Source organism: Alligator sinensis, unplaced genomic scaffold (genome assembly GCF_000455745.1).
Source record: "Alligator sinensis unplaced genomic scaffold, ASM45574v1 scaffold907_1, whole genome shotgun sequence".
NCBI lineage: Eukaryota > Metazoa > Chordata > Crocodylia > Alligatoridae > Alligator > Alligator sinensis.
Genome location: NW_005841925.1, coordinates 1,438,609 through 1,454,667, shown reverse-complemented (window position 1 = coordinate 1,454,667; position 16,059 = coordinate 1,438,609). Strand labels below are relative to the sequence as shown.

The 16,059-nt window shown below is 43.0% G+C and overlaps 1 protein-coding gene across 5 annotated transcripts in view; it reads left to right on the top strand.

Annotated features, from left to right (window-relative positions):
• LRP5 (LDL receptor related protein 5) overlaps positions 1 to 16,059 on the top strand; it is a 250,039-nt gene that overhangs the window by 233,152 nt on the left and 828 nt on the right. For 2 of the 5 annotated variants that reach the window (XM_025198577.1, XM_025198579.1), the window contains exons 20-22: positions 4,583 to 4,828; positions 10,377 to 10,516; positions 15,473 to 15,570. In XM_025198577.1, the coding sequence (XP_025054362.1) occupies positions 4,583 to 4,828; positions 10,377 to 10,516; positions 15,473 to 15,570 (484 nt within the window). Of the gene's footprint in view, positions 1 to 4,582; positions 4,829 to 6,039; positions 6,155 to 10,376; positions 10,517 to 15,472; positions 15,571 to 16,059 lie in introns of those variants that run through there. The other 3 variants (XR_003092970.1, XM_014517749.2, XM_025198580.1) reach the window with 3 other exon arrangements.

Here is a 16,059-nt window from a genome sequence, read left to right as displayed (position 1 = left end):
CCATTCAGTCAGCACATGTGCCATTCCTGCCTCAGTTTGAAATGTATAGAATGATGTGTGTTTGGATGACCTTGAGGCTAAGAAGGACTGACTCAACCATATCTTGCCACTAAACTTAGTCTTGCCCTTTCTTAGGACACAGTCTACAACAATGCAAGTGTAGTTGCAGCCTGTGTAGCTAACTCTAGCTAACATGGGTAACAAATAGGAGTGCAGGTGTGGTAATATGAACTTTAGAACACGCTAACAACGTAAGTGCAAACACAGAGTCCTCAGCCCCCACGTTGGTGCAACTTCTTGCTGAAGCTGCTGCCCTGGGACCCCAGGGGCAAAAAGGGTGGAGTAGGTGAGCAACAGCACTGTTCAACCTCAAGACCCCAGAGGCACACTGGTGATCACTGAGAGTTCACCAGTCATGCACTGCACAGACAAAGGGGGTGTGACTACATGCCCTCCTCCCCCTCCCTTGCCAGATCTGCCCCTGCTTGGCACCATCTATGTTACATAAACAAGCTCCAGTTTAATTATGTCATGGAATTGCCATGAGTACAGCAAGCTTCATTCTGTACAGCGCAGGTAAGGGATGAGAACACAAGAGGGATGTTGATGTTTTTGCTTAAAACAATCCTAAATTCTGATGACCAAAGCTGTATGCGAATCACAGCTGTACCTGTGCTGACTGCCCTGTTTTGCCCTTAGCACTGTTTGCTCTACTGTTTTGTGAAGTGCTTTGAGATGCATAGAAGTCATGATGCAGATGCTGTACTATTCTGTACTGCCCACAGTTTTATCCTTTGTGCCCCTGGCATTTGGATGTCAAGCTCATAACACTCATAGATAGTGGGGTATGAGGTAAGAGGAGTTGCTCCAGCTAACAAAAGGGGGGATGCTTTTAGCTGAATGTTATAGCTGCTGCTTTTAAAGTGCTGCTTTTGGGATAGAAGCCATGGTGCTGGCCTTCTGCACAGTGGTGTCTAGGAACATGCCCCCCACCCAGTGCCTTCCTCCATGCACTGAGGTGCCTAAAGGCATGCTCCATAGTCACCTGGCAGCTATTTAACAGTAGTTGAACAGTTCCTTCCTGGTATTCAAGAGTCTAGTGTAGGGCTTCGTGAGGGTCCCTAAATAACAGGAAAGGGGATAGTCATGCCCTTTGATGTTTGAGCACTGCAGATAAACTCGTGTCAGCAGAGGCATTCAGTTGGAGTTCCTGAAGACCCTGAAATTGTGGAACTTTTCCAATTAACCCCTTGGTGAAGGGCTGGCCCTACTCAGCCTAATTAACCCCTAGGTAATTATGTCTGTGATCCATCGATGACACCCCACAGGAGATCTTTCACTTTATATATGCCAAGTTATTGTGTATGAAATAAATGCAAAAAAGAAAAAAAATTTACAGGAAAAATCCACTTTTCCCTCAAAATAAAAGTGAGAATTATTTTTTGGAGGTGAGAAGTGAACATGTGTAATCCTATGTATTCATTTGATTTTAAAAGAGGCTGTATAAACTCACAGCTGTTCAGGGTTAATTAAGCATTGGAGTGACTTATCAAGAGTTGCGGTGGACTGTACATCATAAGAAATTTCATTTCAAGATTGTGTTTTTTTTCTAAAAGATGCTCTAGTTTTCAAGCAAAAAGTAATCCAAGGGAGTCCTCTAACCAGTGTCATGTATATGCAGTGGTTCTCAACCTTTTTTTTGAACCAGAATCCATTTGTAAGCATTGATGGCCAGTCCCTATTCAGTGCCATTTACTCCCAACCTGCTGCCCCCACCCCCACAGTGTGTGGGGCAGGTGATGGGTGTGTAAGGGAAGGGGGGACCTCAAGCAGTCCCTTGAATGCTAGAACTCTGACAAACTGCAAGGGAAAGGTCATGGTTTCCCATGTTTTTCTCCTTAAAAAGAGAATCCATTTTTAAAGTTTGTTGATCCATTTTTTAAATTTGTTCATGACCTGTTCATATATTCTTGTGACTTACTTTTGGTTTGGAGCCCATGGATTGAGAAACACTGGAGAGTGGTGGTTTTCAACCTATGGTACCCCTGGGGGTCTGCAGACTGTGTCTAAGGGATCTGTGAAAGGTGACTATGATCAATCAAAAGTATGTTAATACCCACACTTGCAGTTCAGAGGACTATGCATCTCAATTTGAAATTTCCAAAGGGGGACCACAAATTAAAAAAGGTTGAACATCACTGGACTAGAGGGGTGCGTGAAGATGTAAAAAAAAACAAACAGTGCTTACTTTTAAACTCAGTGCAGTCCTGCACCAAGCCCCACGCATGCCTAGAAGAGGTAGCACCTTACTTCAACCTGGCTCTGCAGTGTCTGTAAAGATTGGGCACTTTAGTGGAGTTGTTGTGGTGCTTTTATCTAATAAATGATTGAATCAGCTTTAGCTAAAAGCACCAAAAAGCCCCACTGAAGCGCCCAATCTTTACAGATGCTGCAGAGTTGGGTTGAAGTAACATGTTGCTGCTTCCAGTAAAGCTTGGTTTGTTTGATTTTAGACTTATTCTATGAAGCTATGAACCAACAGAAAATTAAAGTAATGTGTATATAGCCACCCAACAGGCCCCATTCATCATCCAGTAATGAAAGGGTTCATCAGTGAATGTGATGGGCATAATTCTCAAAATTTGGTAAATAAATAGGTTGGTAACTTCTTACTGCTGCTTGCCCGTCAAGGATGCTTTCTTCCAACATAACATATATTGTCATATAAAATGTCTGTGGAAGTCACTACAATGGATTAATTTTTCTGACTAGTCAAATGTGTATTGGCATATGGATGTAGTTACATTCTGTTCCATTAATGATTTGAATCTCCAGTGAAATAAACATTGGAATGACACCCAGCATTATATAAAAAATAAAGAACAAAAGATAAGTAGTCTTGAAAGCTTTCTTCTCTTGTCACATAGCACAGTTTACCCGACGTTCTCTTTCTTACCTTAAGGTTGCCCAATGAAGAGCCAGGTTCTGTAGTACAGTCCTCTGGCTAGCCTCCTTCTTCCTATGGTTCGGGTAGAGCCTACGGTAACTGCAGGGCCCAGTGTGCACTGCTTCATTTTCAAATGTGCTGCAATATATCCTGTTTTTTCTTTTACAAAGGAGTTGCCCATTCTGACTGGGACCCTTCGCTCAGGCCACAGGTGTGTGTGTGTAACTCCAGAGCAGATGTAATCTTTGGGTATGCAAGGCTTGATCATGCCAATAGATACACTGTAAACACCACGGGAAGATATTTTTGGCAGCTCACTTTTCCTACTTTAACAAATTTATTTCGCTGCTGTTGGAGCAGTGTGCTCCAGTTTTTAAAGGGATACAGGCATCACAAAATTAATTCAGTTTAAAAACTGGGTTAAGAGTGATCATAAGGATACCCCTGTGACAGGGACATCTTTGTGGGTTCACAGTTTTATTTTCCTGTTTTTTGGAAATGGTTTCATTTTATTTTAATAAGCAAGGGGACCACATGAAAGTGGAGTCAGCAGCCTCAAATGTTTTCACAGGCACAGAATAAACAAACTGGAAAAATATTTTTCCCCTAAACTTTCAGGCTTTAGTGACCTCAGGATGTTTCTTTCATTACTAATAGGCAAATGCGTATTCTAATATAATATAACATAATTACAATACAATACAATGTTCAGACAGAAACGTTCTTTTTAAATGTGATGACAGATCCTTATAAAATTCCAGTTACTTTTCATTTTTCCTCAAAAGTCATCTGCAGCCATTTAAATATCACAGAACCATTAAAGAAAATTATCACAACCTGGGTATGAATGTTAAGCAAGCCCCTTCATTGCTCATGAGTTCAGTGAAGGAGTTCATGGTTTGGTCCAGGCTTATGTGAAACTCAATGGCTTTGGCTGAGTTTTGAGTTCTTGTATTTATATGTATGCTTGTGTGAAAGAGAGCAATACCAGGACTTTGCTTTTTGCCCTTTTCACTTAAGATTCTCACAGCACTTTCATTTCCCCCAAAAGTACAAAATATTGTGACGGTTTAATTGGCACAAATGTAATTGGCAGGTTAGGTTTCGGGACCTACCCCTTCCTTGGAAATTCTTTTAGAACTTATTAAAGTTATTTCTGGCCCTAATCACTCCTGAATGATCAGAACTGAACCCTGTCACTGATGCAGAACTAAATGTTGACTCATTGATGCTTCCTGAATCTTGGACCTGCATAGTTTTGAGAGGAAAATTCCTTATCTTTAGGGAAGAAGAAACTCTTCTCAGCCTGCTTCTATTTTATGGCAGTTGTTTGCAGCTGCTAAGAAATTTGAAGTGTTAGAAGTAGTTCCAATACAGGTGGGTACATGGGCAAAGCATGGCTGAATTGGTGAAAGGAACCTGATAACACTACAGTCCATGTATGTTGTAGGAAGAGGAGGTATATAAGAGGCCCAGGGAACACTTTGTGTGTATATGGGTGTTTAACGTACAATATTCATGCAGTTTGCTGGGTAAATGTTCATAAGATACTTCTATTTGACTCCAGAGCAGCATCAAATACCTCAATTCATTGCCTTTCTTTCTTTCTCTCTCTCCTTCCCCAACCCTTTGCAGAAAAAAATAAGCCACCTGCAGACGAGCCTCAGCCTCACAGTAGTGCTATTGGACCTGTGATTGGTATCATACTGTCCCTTTTTGTCATGGGAGGAATGTATTTCGTTTGCCAGAGAGTAGTATGTCAGCGCTATGCTGGACCCAATGGACCTTTTCCACATGAATATGTCAGCGGTACCCCCCACGTCCCTCTTAATTTTATAGCTCCAGGGAGTTCTCAGCATGGCACTTTTACTGGTAAGGACGGTAAGGACCCTGCATCTAATCAGTACTATTGTATTACTTGGATTTTATTTTCATAGGGTACTAATTGAGGGGGAGAATTTCAAAGGCAGAATAGCAAGTTAGATGCTGGTGAATCCATTGACTTTCAGTCTGACTTTGGTGTATAATGGCCTCTTGGTCCAGGTTTTCAGAAGTTTCTGCCAGAGCTAAAGTAAGGGAACAGAGGGGAGGGGCCAGCTCTGCGTTGGAGCAGAGAGCCTCGCCCAGCTCAGAGAGCATGCTGGGATGCTGGGGGAGTCTGGGGGCCTTTGTATAAACCGATTTGACCCAAATCAGTTAAGTCTAATACTACATTCAACCAGGTTTATCTCAGACCGGTTTCAGCCATTTTCAAACTGGTTTATGTGTGCTAAACATCTGTTCTGTTACAGGTTTAAACCCATTTCTGATCACTTAAGCTGGTTTATGTGGAATATCTGTCCCTAGCCCAGGAGTTCAGTGCACACAGACCACTTTTAAAATGGCCGAAACTGGTTCAAGATAAACCTGGATGGGTGCAGTATCAGACTGAACTGATTTAGGTTAGATCAGTTTATTGAACGTCTGTCCCAGATCCCCTCTAGATTCAAATTAACTCACAGTCCCCCAGAGTCCCAGGATGCTTTGCACCTCCCCTGCAAACCTCCCCTCACAGGGTGGCCTAGGTGTTGCCCCAACACTCCTCCCATCTGCACTCATAATGCTTTTACCTGATTTTGGTTCTTCAGACCCAGATTAGCTGGGCCACCTGGGAGCATGGCTTAGAGAGACTTCCACTTTGCAGTATGGATGCAAGCTAAAGCAGTGAATCTCAGTAGGCCACCAGTGCATTTCAGGAGCTCAACCCCTGTGCCTGGGACAGAAAGGTTCTCCTACAGTTCTGTGGGGAAGAGTAGAACAGTCATCTTACTGCAGCACAAAGAATGTGAAATATGCTAGAACTATATATGTATATGTAAAAAATATAACTTATGTGCAAAAATCCCAACAGCGCGCACAGATTTGTGCAGCACCATGATGACACAGTAACTTGGGTCTGACTTGTCAGTGTGGCTGCCCTTCCCAGGCTGGCCTGAGGTAATTGGCACTTGGGCTACTTTGCAGTGAAAACAGATCCCTAGTTTCAGTGCCTGTCTTCACCACAGACTTCCTGCATGGCCTCAGACAGTTCTCTTTATCTCTCTGTGCTTTAGTTCCCCCATCTGTAAAGCAGGATTCTTCCCTACCTCACAGAGGAATTCACAGGATAAATCAGTTGATGTTTCTAAGGTACTCAGTGCTATGACCACAAGGATATGGGACATAAAGGTATATGCGTGGACTCAGGCAACAAATAACAGCTTGTAAACTTCCTACAAGCATTACAGTAAAAAGTTAAATTAAATCTGTTTTAAAATAAATAGTAGTTAATATTTTAAAATATAGATTTTACAGGGCAGCAGTGTGCAGCAAACTCTGAGAAGAGGGATTCCCTTAAATTGTTCAGGAAGCCAAATAATAGAGTTTCTTGTATACCTTGCCAGTAAAAAGCAAAATATATGGTCATTTTCTGGTTCAGATGCAACCAAGCCATGCCCCTGCTGTGTGTGTCTGAAGCATCTGTTTTTCTTAACAGCTGGAGATTAGATACAGGATAAATCTAAAGTCCACTTAAGAAGTGTGGTTTTGCCTCATACGTTAAGATACACTAGCTATGGCTTTCCCATAGCCATAAATGTGGAAACTGTTGGATAGCTTCCCTTCCCCCCATATTTACGCAGTGTTACTATGATGGAATTTCAGGATTTAAAAAGGTAGGATGTGGAGATTTACCAGCAATTAAAGAAGAGTTATCCAAGCTCTTAGGAAGCAAAGCGTACCAAGTCATGTTGTTACTGTACTAATGTCTCAGAACCAATAAGGACATCAGCAAGGACACACACAGCTAGTTAAATACATACCAAAGCCTCACTCTCAGGGAATTAAGAGCACTGTACTGGTGCTAATGCAGGTTAGGTAAGGTGCACCTGCTACCATAACCTACAGTAGACAGAACTACCTGTGACTTTTATTGCCAAGTACTGGGCAGTAGAGAAATAACCTGGCAGCCTGTAGGTGCCAACGGCTTTGTGCAAAAGAGCACTTTATCAGATTACTATCATTACCCCTGGCAGAGGAAATGTTGTCAAAAACTTGTGGAAGTGAAATCCACTCCATGATAGGGTACACTGGGCTCTTTAACCTTGGTCAGCAGCCAGTCTAGGAGCAGAGCCCTGATGGAAGGACAAATGGATAATCTCCTTTGCTCCGACACCTCCTGGGACCAAGCTAGGGCCAAACGTACTGGTTTTTCCTTTGGATTACACCAGCAAGACTAGAGGGGACACTGCTGTATGGGCAGCTCAGTGTCTTCATATACACTGCCCAGGCTTTTGCACCCTGGTCACTCCAGCTTCGCTTTATCTTTCAAGCAAGGGTTACACCCAGTAAACTGATGTCTCACTCAGCGTAATTCTGTTGTCTCGTGAGAGAGAGATTCCATTGCCTACTTCTAATCCCTAGTCTCTGGAAGGCAATCAGCCTTGTAGGCAACCTGGTGTTGTGGTGTTGCTGCTTGTAGTAAATATTTTTAAGTTACTAACATTAAAAAGTTTTGGGTAGGGAACTAAGAGATGAGGAAACTCAGGTGAGACCCTTGCTATGGTGGCTTTCATTTGTGTGCATTTCACATGCACCCATTTCAGGTACACTTTAAAATTAAGATTAATATTTATCTCCAGTAGATTTATACTTATAATTGTCAAAATAATAACAGGTCTTAGTTTTAACTTCCTTCAATACAGGAGACTTGAGTTGGGTTGTCACTTAAGACAGGAACAGACTTTGCGTTGGTCCTGGGACAAGTTGTGCCTGTGTTCATACAGAGAAATTCCAGGATTAGCATGTACACATATTGCCCTTCTGATTGGGGTTTAATGAGCACCTGAATGTACTATCACTCTTCTGCTGTTGATTCAATTATACTATCCTGAGACAACTGTTCAAATGCACTTTACAATGTCCTGGGACAAACATTTAGCATTTTTTATCCCATGAACCTGTCACAACCCAAAGGGTGTGATTTTTGTTTTTGTGTGCTTCGGCACTGCTAAATTGTCCCTGCTAAATTGCAGCTTCCTTGCACGGTGGAGTTTTCTGCTGCAAAAGAGAACCCCGGTGCAAGGGAGAATTTCCCGCCAATTTGAAGCTTTCTTTGCAGGGTGCATTTCTTTGTTGCAGCACAGAAATGCTCGTTGCAAAGAGTTCCCGCCATTTGTATGCTGATTCGAGTCCCATTATTGGCCAGTTCTAAATTATTCACACGTGGTGGCTAGTGATTGGCTTGCTAGCCGTATAAGAGGCTTGAGTGGTTTCCGCCCAAGCTGGAGGACTCCACGAACAAGGGAGGAGGAGACTTCACGCTGTGTGAAGATCTCTAAGCGCTGCGGATCCTTACGGACCCAGTGCATTTCAAGCAGGCAATGGAGGTCTGATCAACCTCTAGCCTCTCCCCGTCGCCGAGCGCAATCCAGACGTATCCCTTCCCGCGCGCAAAAGAACTGGACCCACGGAGCCTAGCAAACTCTGTGTGAATGAGTGAGCAGAAGAACCCACGGAGCCTAGCAAACTTCGTGTGAGTTTATTCAGAGCTCTTCCGGACGAGTACTTTCTTCGGCTGACACGACGGACTCGCGTGTTCAGAGCCTTCAGCCGGATTGGGCTAGAGTTCACGAGTTTAGAACTCTTGTCCGCTTCTCTTCTTTTCTGTCTGTAACTGCAACTTAAGCAAGTTTTCCAGCCTGCACCACTGCCATCTTGGTGTAAGTAAACAATCTTTTAAACTACCGCTACGTGTCCGTGCCTAATTCCAGCTCGAAGGCCTTCCCTCTCCGCCCCGGCGTGCCCGGGCTGCTGGCCACAGCCCGCGTGCAGCGCGAAAAGGGCTCGGGTCGCTCCCGGCCCGCACAGAAGCTTTTTTTAGGGTTTGTTCTGGGACACCAGACATGACTGTATGTATGAATGATAGCACTTCGTCCTGGGAGAAAATGGCTTCTCCTAGGACAAATGTGATGTCTGTTTGTAGTCATATGCATCAAGGGGTCCATTCTCAGCCAACAGAAATTCTCACAGCTTTGTGTGGTACTGTGACAGTTTATATCAGGTGAGAATCTGCCTTTAGCTGTTGAAACTCTGGAGAAAGAAGAAAGTGTAGGGGCTGTACAGCCAGGAGTGCATACATGCTATTTGTTGCGGTTGATTGTAAAAATAATATAAACGGTATAGGCTGTGTTATCAGAAATGAAACACCAGGTTTAGAATCAGTAAAAAATGCATTCCAAAAAACTTCTGAACTAACGTCCAACCCAGATATTTGCCTAACTAATAAAAAGTCTTATGGGAACAAGCTGATAGCTCTGTTGTCACAATGAATGTATGGTACATTATCTTATCTGTGTACATATAGAGACTAGAGCTGGGTTAGAAAGTGGGGTGATTTCCACAGACTTTTGACAATTTTGATTTTTTTTTAAAAAGGAAACCCTATCTTTCATCAATATTTTCATGACAAAGTTGTGTGGGGGTGGATTCATCCTGTTCTGTTTTTTAAAAAATGGGGAGAGGAGGAGAATTGAGCCTTTTTCCATGGCAAAACAACTAAATTCTCTGCTTAAAAAGCAAGTACTTTTCACAACATGAATTAATCATCAAAGACCCTACTTTTGCTCAGAAACCATGCAAAATCCTTGACCAATTTTAATGAAGATGGCTTTATTGTCCAGCCCCTAGGGAATCCTGTCTGCCCTAGCTCAGGGCAGTTGTGAGGTATTATGTATGCTAAAACTGTGACTTTGGATTGTGACATGGCATTTTTCTTTAATTTTCATAGGAAATAGGGGATCCCAAACCAAATAATCCATGCAAATTCATGAAAGAAGCTATAACAGGGGATATTGCTAGTAGCAAAGAAAGGTTTAGTTCTTAATACTCTGAAACTCAGGCACTTTCCTTATTAAAACATCCTTCACAAAGAATGAGGGCTGATGAGAAGTATGTTGATCTGCACTAGTTGAGATTCCAATTGTGTGTTACAAGGATAAATCAACAGAGGCATAATGCTCTTTCAGCATCTGTGGAGGAGGGGAATTTTGCTGGCCACTGGAGAGGAGTGGGGAGAGGAAGAGGGGGAGTGGAGTCCAATCTGCCCCAGCCCTCCTCACTTGGGTGGCAGCTGCTGTTCTAGTAGTGTGGACTTGGGCTGCTGCGGCTGAGAGACAGGCAGTGGTGTGGACTCCCCAAGGGACGCTTCTGGTGCCTCATTCCCTCCTCCCATTAGGCAGAGGGCTGTCTGTCCCATGGTAAGGTCCCCTCAGAGTAGGAAGAGGTCATACTAAAGCCCCCTTCAAGTCAGTGCCCAGGACTGGTTGCCCTTCACCCTGTCTTAGTTGTGCTACTGCAGATCATGGCGTGGTTCCCTAATTTTGATTCCTAGTCTTGTTCTGCTTCCATGCAGGTATCTCTTGTGGCAAGTCTATGATTAGCTCCATGAGCCTCATGGGAGGAAGTAGCGGTGCCCCTCTTTATGACCGAAACCATGTTACTGGAGCCTCTTCTAGTAGTTCATCGAGCACGAAAGCCACTTTCTACCCACAGGTAAGTCTTGAAAAGGCACATGACACCTTCTCATTTGCAGCCATCAATGGACAAATTAAAATTTATACTACTAGAGAAGCACTAGTAAAGACTGTTCTTGTCATTTAGGAAAAAGACAAACAGAAATGAGCTTAATTTGCAGCATAGATTTAGGTTGGATATTAGGTAAAGCTTTAATTATGAAGATAGCTAATACTGGAACAGGCTGAATAGGGATGTTTTAGAATCTCCTTCAGTGCAGGTTTTTAACAGCAGATTAAACCTCTGACAGGGGTAGTCAGTGCTTTATCCTGCCTTAATGCCAGGGGGGGTGGAAGATTTCTTGAGGACCTTTCCAGCCCAAGATTTCTAGCACCTGAAGGCTTAACACAGTGTCCACTGAATTTAGACGAAGTTAGTTCATTTATTCCACTGTGTATGTCCCCCTTCCTGTAATTTTTTTAATCTTTTGTTATTAAAGGGATGTTCTTCAAGGACATTCCAGTCCATTTTTATTCTTGCACTCTGGCTCCTGGCAAATATCTCTTCATCTGTCCCTTGTGAACTCTGATGTCATTGGCCTGATGGTATTTGGCACTGCATAATTCAGCAAGCACACACAGGAGCAAGAAAACAAACAAGACACAACAGGGGCTGGAGAAAATGCTTAAAAAATAAGCTTGGCTTGCTCTTTATCCAACAAGTTGTGCTTCGATTCAGAAAATCAAATGCAAACACTGGAAAAACAAATACCAGAGTATGATACCAAGTTTAAAATGCTGGCTTTTCAGCAATGGGTTTACTCTTAATTTTTGGTTTTATTTGACTTACCCATGGGGAAATGACAGATTCTTAGTCCCTAAACCAGATTTCTTTAAGTGAAAAGATACCCTTCAAGGAGATAAAAATGGGGAAATGCATGATAAAAACTGATAGAAAAAGGAACATTGGTGGTATGTGACAGAAGGGAGGTGAGAGGATCATTTTCACTGGCATCTTACTGTACATTCATTTTTCTTCCCCTAAGCATTGCAAGCGTTTGATTTCTCCGTTAATGTGAGCTTTCAGCACCAACTACTTTTAGCGTTAGAGTTGCTTTGACAAAAGTAATTATGTTTGGAGCCAAATGAGTATGTAGGTATGCATGCAGTTGTGTTTACGTTTAAACAGTCAACATGTTGTAAATCAAAAAAGCATTTGAGAGCTTGTTTGTTTTCTTCTTTGTCTAGCAGCAACTGTAAACTTGTTTCTTAATTTTAAACAATGTAAAGGTGGAGAAAGGGAATTGTGCAAACAACTATGAAATGTCTAGTGGTTCCTGCTTTATGGGAAGCTTGGGCTTGCTTTCCTTTCCTGGTTGCTTGCTCACTTAGCCATCAAGGAGTCATTCAAGAGTTTTATAGATATCTGGAACTCCAACATACCAACCCTTTTAATTAGTTAATGGTGGGGGACAGAATTAGCTGGATGGTTTCATGCCAGAAACTGGTGAACTGGTCACCTACTTGTAAAAAGGATCATTTAAATCATTTAATTAATTAGTTCTCAACTTTTCCAGGCACTCCTCCATCACTTTTTTTTTAATGTGGCTGCACCTCAGCTGAAAACCACTGTTGGTGCTGCCTCAACTGACTTCAGTGCTTTACAACCAGGTGCTGCTGCCTCCAGATATGCAACTGCCCCATGTGCCTGTCACTCCTCCTGCAACAGGACTCTGCAATTGGCGTAAAGCAGGCAGAAGCTGGCTCAGGCTGTAGCCTTCCTGATCCAGGTGGAACTGTCCCCTGAGCCTCTGTTTCCAGCAGGAGCATGGCTCAGGAGGGCCTGGACTGGGAAAGGCTGCAACCTGAGCCAGCTCCTGCTGGCTTGAGACTGATCAAAGACCCCTAATGTACACAGGGCAGTTTTACCTAGCAGTCGCCATTACTGTAGCATCCCTGAGGGGGTTTTGCTGTACCCTGTTTGAGAACCACTGATTTCAACAAAGCTAAACAAAAGAGCCAGTGTGCTGATGTGTGCATGATTATTGTAAGAGTATAACTATATTAATTTAGAAACAAATACAATTAAAGCACTATCACCCCAGCATTGTTTATCTCTGTATGGCTCATTCACCTTAATTTACACAAGCAAGTTATACCAATATAAGTGCCTTAATTATGCATGTATCGCTGTGTCTAAAACTTGGTGGTTGTACAACTTCAGCTGAGGTTCAGAAAGTGATATAACAGTCTGTAGTTGAGCCCTTGACTATTTCTACTTTGCTATCCTTCACTTTGTAACTGAGGCCATGTTATCACTGAAGAGACAAACTTCAGAACACAGGATGTGATGTTTGAAGCTCTGAGTAATAAAAGTTATTACTAGAGATCAGATTGGTTGAGGAGGAAAATGGCACCGTGCCTCTAAGCATTGTCTGTGATGTCTTTCATCCTGTCATTCCACGGTCCTGGCAGTTCCAAACTGAGCAGGAAAGAAATATTCAACGCTGTAAATTGCCACTAGGTGATTAGGGTGCAGACTGGATAAAATAAGTGGTGGTATTTCTCCCACCCTTGCCCCTCAGCTCTGATTCCATCTGTGGTGCAAGACCTGCCAAAACAGGAACCTGTTCCCATTAGGTTGGGCAACTCTGTGCAACTCCCACTAAAGCAGTGGCTCCCAGAAGTTCAGTTCCCCTCTATAGGTCACCGCTTGTTACAGAGTCTGTGGGTTATCTGCAAGGATTGAACACAGGTTTCTTGGATCTAAAAGTCTGAGCCTGTACTATTAGGCACATGGGCTTGGAGTTTGGAGCAGACTCATGACCAGTGTATGCTTTACCCACTGGAAGACAGTGTCAAACCATCTCAGCTTGGGCTATATGAGCAATACTGTGAAGTGGCAGGAGGAGAATTTAGAGTGGTAGTTCAGGGAGATCACAGTGTGATGGCTGACCAGTTGTGCCAGAAAGTCAGTAGTGTAAATGATGGCAGGAGTGGCTGAGGCAGCAGCCCTGGTCACCACCCTTGTGACCCTGCTTTGGCCAATTATGTTCTGGTATCTGACTCCCACAATTTTTAAGCTAAGATGACAGAGAAGCCTGTGGGGAGACAACTCCGAGCATACCTGCCTCAGATCATCTCTGTAGTTATTCTGGGTACAGCACACACACCCCAGTGGTGTTGACTGATGTTCTCTTGATCCAGGGCCATATCTGTATAAATCAGCCATGCTCTATTGATGTCAGTGGAGCTCTGCCAGCTTACAACAGCTGAGGATCTGGCCCCAGGCATCATGGTTGCTATTGTGAGGTCTGCCTGCTGCTGCCTTCAGTTTGAATTGTGAATTGTTGCAGACGCTGCCCCAGTAGGAGCAGATGGAGCTGCACTTGAACATTCCTAGAGTGTGGCCTTAAGCAACTGCTTATCTTTAATATCTACAGATGCTACTGTGGGGAAATGTTCACAGGTCCTCCCCTACCCTGTCTTTTTAAAAGTATGCAAGGATATTCATATCAGTACTGGACCCAAAAGGCCTGGTTAGGAACCAGGGCTTCGTTGTGCAAGGCACTCTACAAACACACAAGAAAAAGGCAGTCTCTGCAGAGAGTATAAGGCAAGAGAAAACAGATGGAGACAGACAGATGGGGGAATACAAGGAGACAGTATTGATCAGTGCAATAGGCTTTGGCCTTTGGAAGAGAACAAGGTCTGTTGCTGTGTGGGAACTTGTCAGTGCATTGGATGCTTTGTTTCTCCTGTGAGTTATTAGAAATCAAATGCCCTTAACTCAAGCATAAGAGTATTAACTAAGCTCCAGCTCAGGTCAGTGACATTCTGACTCCCTAAATCCATCTGCTGCTGTTGCTTTTCTCCTCCTGCCTTGTAATGCCAAATATTTGTTCCCTTCTACCCCGCAGCAGCTGCATTTCATTGGTGCCCAAAGTGATCCCCTCCCTGCTTCACCATGGTGGGAAAGCCCACTGTGGTAGTAGAAAAAAAATCTCCCTCAGATCTTTTGGAAGGAACAAAGTGTTGCTATTTTATTTATATTTTATAAGCATTGGAGATCAGATGTCTCTTCCTGCTGCCGGGGGAGGGGCTGTATACAGAAGAAAGTAAGGAATACCTAGCGGCACATTCCCATCTTACTGCTCAGTGATTTACAGCCATCACACCCTAGGCACTGGGAGGTGATGTGGTACCCATTCAAATTGTGGTTAATTTGAGCTGTGCTAGAAAGAACATGAAAAACACACAAAAAATATGACTCTTTGTCCCTGTATAAAAGATGAACAAACTGGAATATCAAAAGGTGGAAGGGGGCAGGTTTGGCAATGCCAATGTATGCTTGGGTTCATCTTCAAACATGATGTGTGGGGTTTTTTGCCCGTAAGTGCTGCCAATAATTAATTAGTCATGTACTATATACATTGTGAAGGGGGAGGTGGGAGAGATTTTGCCCAACTACTGTGATTTCAGACATGCTGTAAAAAAAATGTTGTAGAGAAAACATGGAGTTGGACTAATTCTTGTAAAGGAGTTACGACTCCTTAATCCTCCATTGACTGGCAGAGAATTGGAGTTCAGGGAGTGAAAACTGGGAGGCTGCAGTTTCCATTGGTGAGTCTGAGACACCAGCAGTCATAAAGGAAACATGCATTCTTGGTTAAGTTGGGTTGAGATAGAAAATCTAGTCCTACTGTGACCTTTCTTGATGGTAGGCAACCTGCATACATAGCAGGAGAGAATCTGTCCCTCCACTGGAGGAACCACTGGTTGAAATTCTGTGGCCTGCACTATGCCAGAGCCTGGACTAGAAGACCACAGAAAACATTTCTATTCTTAAAATGTATTAATTCTTTTGAGCTACATGTAATAACATAGGAAGTAAGAATAGGACTGTGGCCTGAGAGACAGGAAACAAAATGCTAAACATAAGTAGAGTTGTGCAATTAATTCATTCAGATCTCTGCCTTGTTTTTATCCTGCACAGATTTTGAACCCACCTCCTTCCCCGGCCACCGATCGCTCCTTATATAACACAGAGATGTTCTATTCCTCAAACATTCCTTCGACGACAAGATCTTACAGGTACTGATCAGACTGAAAGCTTGGCATTTTCTTGCATCAGTATCTCTTTGGTTTTACATCTGAAATAAAAAGTTCCCATTTCAGAAATTTAACTTTTAAAGGGAAAGGAAGTTGGGATTTTTTTTGTTTACACCTTCTTTGATAAATAACACATCAGTGTTGGCGTGTCAAACATAAAGTCTATTTATGTGTGCTCTTTTTCTAATGAATTGGTTTGGTTCCAAAAAATTACATCAGGGGAGTGAGTGTGAATGTAGTATTAGAAGTGGGATCCTGAAGTGTTTTGTTGCCAGATTGAGGGTTAAAATGCAACCCAAATGGTTTGTCAGCTTAAAAGCAGCTCAACATCCTGTGCAAAATGAGACTGGTGATCTCAGTCCAGCTCCTCATCTATGTCATAGCACTGTCACATGGTACAAAGTGGCATCAAGTTCAAATCATTGGGATTTATTTTGTCACAGAACTGAATTTTCTCACCTGTGGCTGAGA